Source organism: Hoplias malabaricus, chromosome 5 (genome assembly GCF_029633855.1).
Source record: "Hoplias malabaricus isolate fHopMal1 chromosome 5, fHopMal1.hap1, whole genome shotgun sequence".
In the NCBI taxonomy this organism is placed as follows: Eukaryota; Metazoa; Chordata; class Actinopteri; order Characiformes; family Erythrinidae; genus Hoplias; species Hoplias malabaricus.
Window position 1 is genome coordinate 33,852,759 of NC_089804.1, and position 14,831 is coordinate 33,867,589.

At 38.9% G+C, this 14,831-nt stretch overlaps 1 protein-coding gene and 1 long non-coding RNA gene across 2 annotated transcripts in view; one reads left to right on the forward strand and one right to left on the reverse strand.

Annotated features, from left to right (window-relative positions):
• LOC136697070 (uncharacterized) overlaps window positions 1-14,831 on the reverse strand; it is a 33,038-nt gene that overhangs the window by 16,515 nt on the left and 1,692 nt on the right. The gene's annotated exons all lie outside the window — the stretch shown is intronic.
• On the forward strand, window positions 1,678-13,427 carry LOC136697049 (myosin heavy chain, fast skeletal muscle-like). The gene is made up of 39 exons (XM_066671928.1): window positions 1,678-1,878; window positions 2,229-2,372; window positions 2,464-2,620; window positions 2,753-2,780; window positions 2,900-3,011; window positions 3,090-3,182; window positions 3,284-3,347; window positions 3,494-3,592; window positions 3,693-3,796; window positions 3,889-4,027; window positions 4,111-4,229; window positions 4,321-4,470; window positions 4,563-4,733; window positions 4,822-5,128; window positions 5,278-5,348; window positions 5,487-5,574; window positions 5,665-5,782; window positions 5,871-5,994; window positions 6,315-6,451; window positions 6,537-6,792; window positions 6,874-7,116; window positions 7,250-7,426; window positions 7,521-7,666; window positions 7,762-7,852; window positions 7,936-8,325; window positions 8,531-8,657; window positions 8,739-8,857; window positions 8,941-9,137; window positions 9,228-9,411; window positions 9,497-9,662; window positions 9,752-9,876; window positions 9,965-10,273; window positions 10,355-10,558; window positions 10,642-10,767; window positions 10,853-11,023; window positions 11,125-11,229; window positions 11,329-11,424; window positions 11,543-11,674; window positions 13,410-13,427. Exons 1-39 carry the CDS (start codon window positions 1,678-1,680, stop codon window positions 13,425-13,427), a joined length of 5,808 nt encoding a protein of 1,935 aa, XP_066528025.1.

Genomic DNA, 14,831 nt, shown 5'->3' on the forward strand with positions numbered 1-14,831 from the left:
AGCATCCAGAAGACTCTTAAGGGGACAGGCTAAACTCTTTTATAACACTCTCATAAATAAACCCTGATGGCATGACTATATCCATATTAATTCCTAATGTGAATACTATACTAAGATATTGTGTTTCAGAAATTCAGTTTATGAGCCAAGTCATCGCAAGCAATGGTCTAGGAACATTTACTGCCCAGTAATCATTTGTCAACGACATACTATCTTTCCTTTGGAAATAAATGCTATAATCTGATACTAGTAATACATCTCCTAAAGAGGGAGCACATTGCTCAGTTAGAATTTATAGCATTTTAGTTCAGTGAGCTATTTGGTGCAAAGATTTGTGTAAATGCACATTACATTTTCAGAAACTATTCAAAATTTGGTACTGCTGGTAGAATATTAACAATTGCATATGTATCATAAATGCTTATGTATTAAAACCAATTAAATTTATTTGTAATTCATTTTTTAAAATGCTTAAATGTTTTTTAAAAGGATGTTTGAACATAATACTTGATGTTACTCCACATAACTTATTCTTATAAGTTTCACTTCAACATATAGAAACTGAAGAAGCTTAAAAACTGGTGGACTGATACATTACAAGGCAATGAAATTTCAACAGCAGGCTTCAGTAGGCAGAGTATTTATATAATGAAACATTGCACTAACCCTGACATAAAACACCAATGACATCCCATAGCTTCTCCAAATATGATCTAAGATCTCTTCACTGCCAAATTCCATTAAAGAATTCTCATGTTGTAACCGTAGGATGCCTTTAAAATTGCAAAGCATGCAAACTGAAAAATAAATCTAACTGAAAAATTTGTATGTCCAATACAATGGCACACATCAAAAGAAAATAAATATTACTCTTAACCACCAATCATTTCTATATTGTTTTTATTTTATTTTAATATAACTATATTTGAATTCAAATACATTCTAAATTAGTGATAACAATCTTTTTCCAGCTAAAACTGCTAACCAAGTGTATTGCTATCTATTCAAACATCACTAATTCTTGTGTTATTAAAACACCAAAATAATAAAACTTTGTGGGGACTTGCCACAGGGAGCCAGTATTTGAGAGTAAAAGATGATACCTGACCACAAGTCCATCATTGCCGCTTAGGGAGTAAAAGCATCAAGTAAGAATCTATGGCCAAACATAGCATGCAAACTTTGCTGAGCGATCATAAATGGAGCTATATAAGAGGCTCCTCCAAGGACTGAGGCTACCCCAGGAGCCCTGCAAATGTGAGGCGATGTTGTATTTCCTTCTGATTAATAGCATGTCTTCAATTTCTTGGAATGCTCACTACATTGTGGGTGAAGTTATTTGATTCAAACTTATTTATTAGGAAGTGTTTTCTTTTCCTCTTCTCTTAGAATCTGCAAACAGCCAGGCCTTCTCTGTTCACAAATTCTACACTTGAGGACAAAAAGGTAAGGTGTACGTAGTGACATGCTATATATGAACTGGCAGTCTGTCAAAATTGAAATAAAACCATTAAAAAAAAAAGAAAATTAAGCAAATACAAAATTGTGTAAGAGGGAAAAAGCCACAAAATCCAGAAAACCATAGCTCAGTACATGACTTTAACCGCAGGAATCAGGCTACTGTAAATGTACAATAAGTATGACAAACATAATTTTTCTCCACAGTAAAACGTCATCATGGGGGATGGAGAGATGGAGTGTTTTGGCCCGGCGGCCATGTACCTCCGCAAGTCAGAGAAAGAGAGGGTTGAGGCCCAGAACAAACCTTTTGATGCTAAAACAGCAGTGTTTGTGTGTGAGCCCGCTGAGATGTACCTGAAAGGTACATTGAAAAGTAAAGAGGGGGGCAAAGCCACAGTCGAAACGCTCTGTGGCAAAGTAAGTTGAAATATTAAATATTATATTTTCCAAATTACTAACTTTAAAGCATGGCTAGCTTTTAGCACTGTTGCAGATAAACTTTAAAAAAGACACATGTAACTTGCTTCTTTCATGTCAGAAGTCAGAACTGTAATTTAAAATTTCATGTTTGATAATTCTATATTGTAATGAATAATATTCCATAATGATAAAATTAGTCTGCTAAGTATGATTGTAATACCCTTCACTTCAGGAATGAAAATGGACTGCACAGAGCAGAATCTCAGAGAAGAGAAGGCGTAAGACCAACATTAATGTTAAAGCAAATTGTACTCCTGCGTAATACTGTAATGTTCGTTATTTCACAGAAACTCACAGTTAAGGAGGATGAAATCTTTCCCATGAATCCTCCCAAATTTGACAAAATTGAGGACATGGCCATGATGACCCACCTCAACGAGCCCTGTGTGTTGTTTAACCTCAAAGAGCGTTACGCAGCATGGATGATCTACGTGAGTTTACTGAATTAAACTGAAAACGAACTTTTTAGTACGTATTTATATCATAACAAACTTCTGAAAATACTTCTGTTCACAACATCAGACCTACTCTGGGCTGTTCTGCGTCACTGTGAACCCCTACAAGTGGCTCCCAGTATACGATGCAAAAGTTGTGGCTGGATACAGAGGCAAAAAGAGAATTGAAGCCCCACCCCACATCTTCTCCATTTCTGATAATGCCTATCAGTTCATGCTCACAGGTAATATATTGCTCAACTAGTTTAATTAAAAACAACATTTTATAAATATTTAATACTATCCCCAACTGTAGTTTTACAGAAAGTACATACATTTGTTGATGTGTACTTAATGTATCTCATGTGTTCCTACAGATCGCGAAAACCAATCTGTCCTGATTACGTGAGTGCAGACTTGTATTATTTAGCAATATTCCTTACTATTAATTACTTTCAATATTGTATGTATGCTCATTTGTAAATGATTCACAGTTCATTAAACTCTTCTAACTCTATCCACAGTGGAGAATCTGGTGCAGGAAAGACTGTGAACACCAAGCGTGTCATCCAGTACTTTGCAATGGTTGGCATGACTGGAAAGAAGCAAGCAGAACCTGTTGCTGGCAAAATGCAGGTCAGTAAATCACTGTTTCAGGATTATGAGAGAATTTCTGATGGAATTCCTCACTGTACCAACTGCTGTCACCTCTAGGGTTCACTGGAGGACCAAATTGTGGCAGCCAACCCACTGCTGGAGGCATACGGTAATGCCAAGACCATCAGGAATGACAACTCCTCTCGTTTTGTGAGTATTAACAAACAGTGCAGAATATCTTCTGAGAATAATACTAAATATGAATGCCATGAAAATAGATGAATTTAATTTAAACATATTTTGACTTCCAGGGTAAATTCATCAGAATTCATTTCGGGCAAACCGGCAAGCTGGCCTCAGCTGATATTGAAACATGTACGTTTCAGGGACTGCTGGTGATTTCAGCCATTGTTCTGAAGTTTTGTTATGTATGAAGTGAAACTGCAATTTAGCATGATGTGCATATCTGAAATACAACTGAAGTGGACAAAGCATGACAGATCTTTTTTTTTAATGAACAGATCTACTGGAAAAGTCAAGAGTCACTTTCCAGCTGTCTGCTGAGAGGAGCTACCACATCTTCTACCAGCTCATGACTGGACACAAGCCAGAGCTGCTTGGTACAAAACCTACAGAAATGTCTTTGATACTATATAATTTTGGAGGAGCTGTAATATTGTACATGTTATTATATTTGATGTTATCAATCCTTACACACAGAGGCACTGCTCATCACCACCAACCCCTATGACTACCCTATGATCAGCCAGGGTGAAATCACAGTCAAGAGCATCAATGATGTGGAGGAGTTCATTGCCACAGATGTAAGTAAAACTTCACTGAACTTCTACAGAAGCTGTGACAATATTTCTCATTCTCAGTTATCGGTCAGTCGAATCTTTTTCTCTAAACACAGACGGCTATTGACATCCTGGGCTTCAATGCCGATGAGAAAATTAACATCTACAAACTGACTGGAGCTGTGATGCATCATGGGAACATGAAGTTCAAGCAGAAGCAGAGAGAGGAGCAGGCTGAGCCTGACGGCACTGAGGGTATATACAACAAATACTTAGATTGTAAGTAATGTACAGACCTGCAAATGACATTCAATAACACATTTGCTTGTTCACTTCAGTGGCTGATAAAATCGCCTACCTCCTGGGCCTGAACTCAGCTGACATGTTGAAAGCCTTGTGCTACCCCAGAGTGAAGGTTGGGAACGAGTTTGTGACCAAAGGCCAGACCGTACCCCAGGTAATGTGCAATGGTGACACTACAAGAAGTGTTTAGGGGTTAAACCCTTTCAAATGAACAGACAATCAAAGCAGACTCTTCAACTCCACAGGTCAACAATGCTACCATGGCACTTTGCAAGTCAATCTATGAGAAAATGTTCTTGTGGATGGTTATACGTATCAACGAGATGTTGGACACCAAACAACAAAGGCAGTTCTTCATTGGTGTGCTGGACATCGCTGGATTTGAGATCTTTGATGTAAATAATACCTGAATTTAAGGTGCATCTTAAAGTTTTGTAACATTCATTCTTCAAAATCTTCAAATATCACATTTTATACACTGTAACAGTTCAACAGCTTGGAGCAGCTCTGCATTAACTTCACAAATGAGAAACTGCAACAGTTCTTCAACCACCACATGTTTGTGCTGGAACAAGAGGAGTACAAGAAAGAAGGAATTGACTGGGAGTTCATTGACTTTGGTATGGACCTGGCTGCCTGCATTGAGCTCATTGAGAAGGTGAGATTGCAGTCATTTTCATTTCTCTGTTAAAAAAATGCCATTCTCACATAGGTCTGTCTAATAAACATCCTTTCTCACCCATCAGCCAATGGGCATCTTCTCCATCCTTGAAGAGGAGTGCATGTTCCCCAAGGCAACAGACACTTCCTTTACGAACAAGCTCCATGACCAGCATCTTGGCAAATGTAACGCTTTCCAGAAGCCAAAGCCTGCCAAAGGCAAGGCAGATGCCCACTTCTCCCTGGTGCACTACGCTGGCACTGTGGATTACAACATTTCAGGGTGGCTGGACAAGAACAAGGACCCACTGAATGAATCTGTTGTGCAGCTCTACCAGAAGTCAGGAAACAAGCTGCTGTCCTTCCTGTACGCAGCTCATGCATCTGCTGATGGTAAGGTCACCAAAAATTGTTTACCCTACAATATAATATGTACAAGTATTTCAAATATTATCAGCACAAACTGGTACCAGTAAAAGTACTAATGTAATAGTAAAAGTATTAATGACATAATATTGATGAATAATTTCAATTGTCTGTAGATGCTGGTGGTGGAAAGAAGGGTGGCAAGAAGAAGGGTGGTTCCTTCCAGACAGTGTCTGCTCTCTTCAGAGTAAGATCACATACATATTACAATATGAAATGCACTGACAAAAGTTCTACATGTCAACAATAAGCATGGAAAACTACACAAAATGTATCCAATACAAAATACCATGGCATAACATAAAAATTACATAAAACTTCACAGGAGAACTTGGGCAAGCTGATGACCAACTTGAGGAGCACTCATCCTCACTTTGTGCGCTGCTTGATTCCCAATGAGTCCAAGACTCCAGGCATGTTCTCCTTATTGCTTTTAAGTATTGAAAATATTAAGGCAACATATTGAAGTCTATCACATCTTGACATAAATGTTATCCCTCTAGGTCTGATGGAGAACTTCTTGGTCATCCACCAGCTGAGGTGTAACGGTGTACTGGAGGGAATCAGAATCTGCAGAAAGGGATTCCCCAGCAGAATCCTCTACGCTGACTTCAAGCAAAGGTCATTTTCAAATTCAAAGTTTTTCCAACACTCAAACGTATTTAAGAATTAAAGTGAAACTGATGCAGAATTATAATTTCTAAAACAGATACAAAGTTCTGAATGCCAGTGTGATCCCAGAGGGACAGTTCATTGACAACAAGAAAGCCTCAGAAAAACTCTTGGGCTCCATTGATGTGGACCACACCCAGTACAAGTTTGGACACACCAAAGTGAGTTAAATTACTGAATCTGTAAGATTTTATTTTTGGCAGCATATCATACGTGTAAATAACTTTCCAAAGAATGCTTCAGGAATTACTCCTTGGAAAGATGAGCAGATGATTTGTTGTTTGCCATCATTACATGAAATAAAAGTGGTAGTGTGCACATCATACAACAAACAATTTTTTTTAAACAGCATCATAATTGAACATGATTCTATAAATGTAAAGAGCAACTTACATACTTCGTAGTTTATAGGTGTATGGGATGCAAAAATGTAGGTGTAAAATTAACAGTGAATAAATAACATTAAATTATCTGTTTGTAGGTGTTCTTCAAAGCTGGTCTGCTGGGTACCCTTGAGGAGCTGCGAGATGAGAAACTAGCAAGTCTAGTCACAATGACTCAAGCATTGTGCCGTGGCTACCTTATGAGGAGAGAGTTTGTCAAGATGATGGAGAGGAGGTATTTTTATGTTTAGATTATGATGTTGTGAATTAAACCTTACTAAATTTACTAAATTAATAAACTTATATATGTTGAACTGCAGGGAGTCCATCTACACCATCCAATACAACATCCGCTCATTCATGAATGTGAAACACTGGCCATGGATGAAGCTGTACTTCAAGATCAAGCCTCTTCTGAAGAGTGCAGAGACTGAGAAAGAAATGGCTAACATGAAAGAGAACTTTGAGAAAATGAAGGAGGATCTGGCAAAGGCACTGGCCAAGAAGAAAGAGCTTGAGGAGAAGATGGTATCCATTCTTCAGGAGAAAAATGACCTGCAACTCCAAGTAGCATCTGTAAGTATTCAAAATCAAAGATGATTACATTAAATTTGAGTAATTTTTAAAAATATTTTAAAAAATCCATCTCATTCACAGGAAAGTGAGAACCTCTCTGATGCTGAAGAAAGGTGTGAGGGTCTCATCAAGAGCAAGATCCAGCTGGAGGCCAAACTCAAAGAGACAACCGAGAGACTGGAGGATGAAGAGGAAATTAATGCTGAGTTGACTGCCAAGAAGAGGAAACTGGAGGATGAGTGCTCTGAGCTGAAGAAAGACATTGATGATCTGGAGCTGACCTTGGCTAAAGTGGAGAAGGAGAAACATGCCACTGAGAACAAGGTTAAAATCTACATACAAATGTATTCAATGAATGCTTCTGCTCTGAACAGAAATAATACACATAAGTAAATTTATATTAAATTAAAGAGAAACTATTGAACGTTTTTTAATATACAAAAAAATTGTCACACAGGTGAAGAACTTGACTGAGGAGATGGCCTCTCAGGATGAGTCTGTTGCCAAACTCACCAAAGAGAAGAAAGCCCTCCAAGAGGCACACCAGCAAACTCTTGATGACCTCCAGGCAGAGGAAGACAAAGTCAACACCCTGACCAAATCCAAGACAAAGCTTGAACAACAAGTCGATGATGTAAGTTGCTGCAGAACAACGTTTCTGACAAGAATATTCAATAGTTAATTACATCTGTGCCATTCCCAAAATTACTGGTTTCCTTTAATTACAGCTTGAAGGGTCACTGGAGCAAGAGAAGAAACTCCGGATGGACCTTGAGAGAGCCAAGAGGAAGCTTGAGGGAGATCTGAAACTGTCTCAGGAGTCTATTATGGACCTGGAGAATGACAAGCAGCAGTCTGACGAGAAGATCAAAAAGTATATTCCTACTTATAAAACATAACACATAACTGGAAAAATTTGACAAAAGTCTGTAGAAAAAAAATTATATCCCTGTTCCATTTTCTTAACAGGAAAGATTTTGAAATAAGCCAACTTCTGAGCAAGATTGAGGACGAACAGTCCTTGGGTGCTCAGCTTCAGAAAAAGATTAAAGAGCTCCAGGTAATAAATTTCTGCAAAAATTACTGTGTATTACCACATTTAATGCAGCACATAGTACTAATAAAAAAATAATTTTCTATCAGGCTCGTATTGAGGAGCTGGAGGAGGAAATCGAGGCTGAGCGTGCAGCTCGTGCTAAAGTTGAGAAGCAGAGAGCTGATCTCTCCAGAGAACTGGAAGAGATCAGTGAGAGGCTGGAGGAAGCTGGTGGTGCCACTGCAGCTCAGATTGAGATGAATAAGAAGCGAGAGGCTGAGTTCCAGAAACTGCGGCGTGATCTAGAAGAGTCCACTCTGCAGCATGAAGCCACTGCTTCTGCCCTTCGCAAGAAGCAAGCTGACAGTGTTGCTGAGCTCGGAGAGCAGATTGACAACCTTCAGAGAGTCAAACAGAAGCTGGAGAAGGAGAAGAGTGAATACAAGATGGAGATAGATGATCTGTCCAGTAACATGGAGGCTGTGGCCAAATCAAAGGTGGGTTCATTTTAGATGATGGTGTTGTAAAATGGAATAATAGAAAAAAATAGAACAAAAATAAAAGCTACAAAAATGAAAATCAGTGCTATGTATATGTAAAATGAGACCAAATTGATTTAACACACCACTGTACATAATAAATACATTTAAATATTAATAATTAAAGAATTTCAAATTCATATGAACAACTATTAATTTATAGGCAAATCTGGAGAAGATGTGTCGTACACTTGAGGACCAGCTGGGTGAACTCAAAGCTAAAAATGACGAACATGTCCGTCAGCTGAATGACCTGAGTGCACAAAGAGCCAGACTACAAACTGAGAATGGTAATTAACACCAAATGAACTCAAAACCTCAAATAACTGAAACGTTGCATTACTTTTCTACGTGTCCAAATCTTTTCTAAGGTGAATTTGGCCGTCAGCTGGAGGAGAAAGAAGCACTTGTTTCTCAGCTGACCAGAGGAAAACAAGCCTACACGCAGCAGATTGAGGAAATCAAGAGACAAATTGAAGAGGAAGTCAAGGTACTAATATACTTGTTTAATACACATTGCACATGTAACCAGTAATACACTGCAAATTTCATCAAGTATATGCTACATTTTAGGCCAAAAATGCCCTGGCACATGCTGTCCAATCAGCTCGTCATGACTGTGACTTGCTCAGAGAGCAGTTTGAGGAAGAGCAGGAGGCCAAGGCTGAGCTGCAGCGTTCAATGTCCAAGGCCAACAGTGAGGTGGCTCAGTGGAGAACCAAATATGAGACAGATGCCATCCAGCGTACTGAGGAGCTTGAGGAGGCAAAGTATGCAAAGTCTGAACAGTGTCATAAAGTAAACATGTTTGAGAAAAGTAACAGATGTAGCTGTTAAAATACATAAATTGGTCTCCTCAGGAAAAAGCTTGCCCAGCGTCTACAGGATGCTGAGGAATCTATTGAAGCTGTAAATTCCAAGTGTGCCTCTCTGGAGAAGACCAAACAGAGACTGCAGGGTGAAGTGGAGGACCTCATGATTGATGTTGAGAGAGCTAATGCTCTGGCCGCCAATCTTGACAAGAAACAAAGAAACTTTGATAAGGTGATTTGCTGGCTGACACTGGTTCACAGAATGACACTTAACTGGTTCAGTGGATTTGATATTTATATTCATTCAACGTATTCAGGTGTTGGCAGAATGGAAGCAGAAGTACGAGGAAGGTCAGGCTGAGTTGGAGGGAGCACAGAAAGAGGCTCGCTCTCTCAGCACTGAGCTGTTTAAGATGAAGAACTCATATGAGGAAGCCCTTGACCAGTTGGAGACCCTCAAGAGAGAGAACAAGAATCTGCAGCGTATGTTACTTAACATTTACAGTAAGCACATACACATATTAGTGGATCAACTATAAAAAAAAATCCTTAATTTCTAATCCTTTCTGCAGAGGAGATCTCTGACCTGACTGAACAGATTGGAGAAACTGGAAAGACCATCCATGAGCTGGAGAAGGCAAAGAAGACTGTGGAAACTGAGAAATCAGAAATCCAGACTGCTCTTGAAGAAGCTGAGGTAACACCATATATAAATCTCACCAAGTAAGAATAAAAAATTGTCTTCTTACTATATTGTTTAACATTATGTGCTCATAAATCCTCAGGGCACACTTGAGCATGAAGAGTCCAAGATACTTCGTGTCCAGCTTGAGCTCAACCAGGTGAAGGGTGAGGTTGACAGAAAACTGGCTGAGAAGGATGAGGAGATGGAGCAGATCAAGAGGAACAGCCAGAGGGTGATTGAGTCCATGCAGAGCACTCTGGATGCTGAGGTCAGAAGCAGAAATGATGCCCTGAGAGTGAAGAAGAAAATGGAGGGAGATCTGAATGAGATGGAGATTCAACTGAGCCACGCAAACCGCCAGGCTGCTGAAGCCCAGAAACAGCTCAGGAACGTCCAAGGACAGCTCAAGGTAAACCTTCAGTGTAAATTCTTTCCTTTTTCATTTTATGTAGTTTTATAATTTTAATAAAGGTGATCCCTTTCACACAAGGATGCACAACTGCATCTGGATGAGGCTGTCAGAGGACAAGAAGACATGAAGGAGCAGGTCGCCATGGTGGAGCGCAGAAATAACCTGATGCTGGCAGAGATTGAGGAACTCAGAGCTGCACTGGAACAGACAGAGAGGGGCCGCAAAGTGGCTGAACAGGAGCTGGTGGATGCCAGTGAGCGTGTGGCACTGCTGCACTCTCAGGTATGTCCTGATAGATTTTGAGTTTGCTGTACATTTTACATTCCTTAGGAAATCATCTTAACATTTCTGTTCTCCTTCAACAGAATACCAGCCTGATCAACACCAAGAAAAAGCTTGAGGGTGATCTGGTGCAGATCCAAAGTGAGGTGGATGACACAGTCCAGGAGGCAAGAAATGCTGAAGAGAAGGCCAAGAAGGCCATCACTGATGTGAGTGTTCACCTGCATAGATAATTTACCCATATAAATATTAATGCAAAATCATAAACCAAAATGTCCATGGGCCATACACTAGGCGGCCATGATGGCAGAGGAGCTGAAGAAGGAACAGGACACCAGTGCTCACCTGGAGAGGATGAAGAAGAACCTTGAGGTTACAGTCAAAGACCTGCAGCATCGTCTGGATGAGGCTGAGAACCTTGCCATGAAGGGTGGAAAGAAGCAGCTCCAGAAACTGGAGTCTAGGGTATGCTATAGTCTTTACACAATTGAAATGTGGTTTTGTTACAATAGTTTAGATCTCTTTAACTGATCAGTACTAATTTAACATGATATACTGTGTTACAGGTGCGTGAGCTGGAGGCTGAGGTTGAAGGTGAACAGAGACGCAGCGCTGATGCTGTTAAAGGCGTCCGCAAATACGAGAGGAGGGTGAAAGAACTCACTTACCAGGTAAACAATAACACAGTAAGATAAAGAGTATAATATAAATAATTATAATTGAGGATTTTAATTAAATAAGCAAGTCTAAATTAACTGTAATTTTTTTAGACTGAGGAAGACAAGAAGAATGTGAACAGACTGCAGGATCTGGTGGACAAGCTGCAGCTCAAAGTGAAGGCCTACAAGAGACAGGCTGAGGAAGCTGTGAGTGTGCCGTACAGAACTTGAATCGGGCATGCACTGCATAAATTGTATGCAGAGGAACATGTACATATTGTTTCGTTGTCAAGAAACCTAAAATGGATGACTTTTTCACTGATAGGAAGAGCAAGCCAACACTCACCTCTCCAGATTCAGGAAGGTGCAGCATGAGCTGGAGGAAGCTCAGGAGCGTGCTGACATCTCTGAGGCCCAGGTCAACAAGCTGAGAGCCAAGAGCAGAGATGCTGGAAAGGTAAATATTCCCAATTTTAAACAAAGTATATATATACAGCGTCCTCCATAATTATTGACACCCCTGGTTAAGAAGTGTTCTTTGGCTTCTAGTAAATTCTTTTTTTAAAAATAATATAGGACAACAATGCAAAAAAAGAGAAAAATCTAAGCTTTAATTCAAGTGCCTTTATTTGGCGGGGGAAAAAAATCACATATTAAGAAATAAATCTTTTGAATGAAATCATATCTGCCATAATTACTGGCACCCCTGGTGTTAGTACTTTGTACAAAATCCTTTTGCCAACAAGACAGCACTTAATCTTCTACTCTTCACAAGATGGGAGTATACGGAAAAAGGGATCTTCGACTATTCCTCTTTGCACAACCTCTCTAACTCATCCAGAGTCATGGGTCTTCTCCCATGCACTCTCCTCTTCAGCTCACCCCACAGGTTTTCTATTGGGTTGAGGTCTGGGGATTGAGATGGCCAGGAGAGGAGCTTGAATTTATGCCTTGTGAATCATTTTTGAGTTGATTTGGCCACATGTTTAGGGTCATTATCTTGCCAAAAACCCAGTGACGACCCATCTTCAGTTTTCGGGCAGAGGCCACCAGATTCTGATTCAAAATGTCCTCATATTTCAAGGAGTTCATGATCCCATGTATCCTTATAAGGTTCCCAGGTCCTTTGGAGAAACAGGCCCACAGCATCATCAATCCTCCCCTATACTTAACAGTGGGCATGAGGTGTTTTTCTGTGTACTCATCCTTGGTGTTACGCCAGACCCACTTAGTGTTTGTTGCCAAAAATCTCTATCTTGGTTTCATCTGACCAAAGCACAGCTTTCTGTGTTAAAATACAGCTTGGCAAAATATAATTCCGCTTTCTCTGTGCAAGCCTCTCAAACAGCTTTTTGGCATGTAGATAGCGCCTGGTGGTTGTTTAGGAGACCTTGTAACCCCAAGATGCTACCATTTGATTCAATTCTCTTACAGTGAGTTTTGGAGAACTTTTTACTTCTTTTACCATCCTTGGTGGCTATTTTCTTGTAGCCATTGCCTGATTTATGCGGGTCGGCACACATCTGCCTTACCTGAATAGTGTGTTTTCTTGTTTTCCCCATGTTTAAGAGTGAGTAAGAGAAATAGGCCTCTGTGTAATGCCATATTTACACCCCAGGGAAACAGGAAGTGATTAATTACTAATTAAAGGTTCCTAGATACTTTGATCCACTTTATACACTACAGTATAAATGACATAAATGGTTCGAATACATTTATTTCCAAGTAATTGTTAAGGGTGCCAATAATTGTGGAATAGGTCATTTTATGGGAAATAATTATTTCTTAGTCAGGATTTTTTCATTCTTTATTTTTTTTCACTTGAGTTGAAGGTTGCTTTTTTCTAAATTATTTCAGAGTGAGATTAAACTTCTGCAATAAAAATTAAGGCTTTTAACACACTTAAACTAGGGGTGCCAATAATTATGAAGTATATATAGAGTATATACACATTAAACTCCTCACATACAGAGTTGAACCCACAACCTCCAGGCCCCTGGAGCTGTGTGACTGTAACACACACACACACACACACACACACACACACTCACACACACTTTGATAATTAATTACTAATAGTAACATGGATGAACATGAATCTTTATCATATATTAAAACAGTTTTCAAGAACAGACAATAGGATCACATAAAATAGACTATACATTTACTAATGATGTAACCATGTTTTTTAGGGCAAGGAAGCAGAATAAAGCATGAAGACTACATCTGAAATTAACAAGTAATGTTTTAATATTCATTCTTGTAAATGGAGTAAAATAAAATTGAAAATAAGAAAATCAAGTGTTTGTCATTTTTTCACCAGGTCAAATTTAATTAATACAGCAAACTAATACAGAAGGTTATGGCGTGTAATTTTTTCCTGTAATATCATTCAGATGATCAAAAATTGCTAAATTTCTCAGTGTATATAACAAATAAAATAAAATAAAATAAAAATATATAATAATAATAATAAAAAAAAACCATTGTCTGTGCCTTGTGTCCAATGGTTCCAGGTAGGCTCTGGACCCACCGCGACCCTGAACTGGATAAGCGGTTACAGATGAAAGAATTAATGAATGAATGAATGTTGAGTGGTGTAGATGATGTACGAAATGCACGGAATCAAGTGAAGAAGGCAGCAGGGTCCTGATGTTCCTTATGACAAGACACTAGAAGCACTTCATGAAGTGCAACGGGAGGGTAGTCATTGAGGAAGGATATAGATTTCTTTGGAACAGGATGATGGTGGTTACCATGAGGCATGTTGGGATAACAGTGCTGCTCAGGAAGATGTTGAAGATGTAAGTGAATTTCCTCTGCACCCTCCAATGTTTTATAAGTTTCTTCATACAAAACAAACACATTTAAAGGAACTCTTGCAAGTCAGAAACAAATCCACAGGCATTTATCCCTCTTTTAGAGACTCCAGAGAGAGACAAATGGCCCAAAACTCATAGAAGGAGCTTGTATCAATAATAAACGCCTTTAAGGTGAAGTTTTCCCCACCTTATTTTCCCCACCTTATTATTTAAAGTAACGTATATTCTAAATAAGAGTGGTACTTGTATATGTTTATATATAATTATTAATACAACATTTCTAAAATTATGAGTGCTGTGAATGAGTGTGAACAAAAAAGTTTGTTTCCAGATGTTCTTGAATAACACACTTGATTTAGCATAATGAAGTATGATAACCTCAAATAAAACTGCACTGCAACAAGGAGAGATATTAAAGGTTAAACCAATACATTAACACAGAGAATATTACTACTTACTTATTTGAGCACATAATCTTTTACTGCTCAGATGATAGCTTCTTAAATCTCATTTTCATAGGTGCTGAAAACCTTTGCACAGTGTTGTGTAACTCATTTGCAGCTTATTTGAAATGCCCACCCAATTTACCAATATTTGGTTTTCACTAACTTACACACTTTCTACTAAAACATCTGGTGTTTACACAGCATTCATGAATCTGGCAGAATGTTTTTGGGTATATCAATTTCTTTGTAAATTACGTGCAGTTTGCTCATGTTTTATTTTACAAAGTTTTACAAAGTCATTAGCACGCAAAGGGTGAAAAGGCATTAGAGGTCTGCTTAGGGGTTT

Bases quoted from the DNA above. Each gene is read 5' to 3' on its own strand.
- LOC136697049 (XM_066671928.1), top strand. From the start codon at position 1,678: ATGGGGGATGGAGAGATGGAGTGTTTTGGCCCGGCGGCCATGTACCTC. The intron at 5,129-5,277 runs GTAAGGTCACCA...AATTGTCTGTAG, and splicing joins AGCTCATGCATCTGCTGATG to ATGCTGGTGGTGGAAAGAAG. The intron at 7,427-7,520 runs GTAAGTTGCTGC...CTTTAATTACAG, and splicing joins TTGAACAACAAGTCGATGAT to CTTGAAGGGTCACTGGAGCA.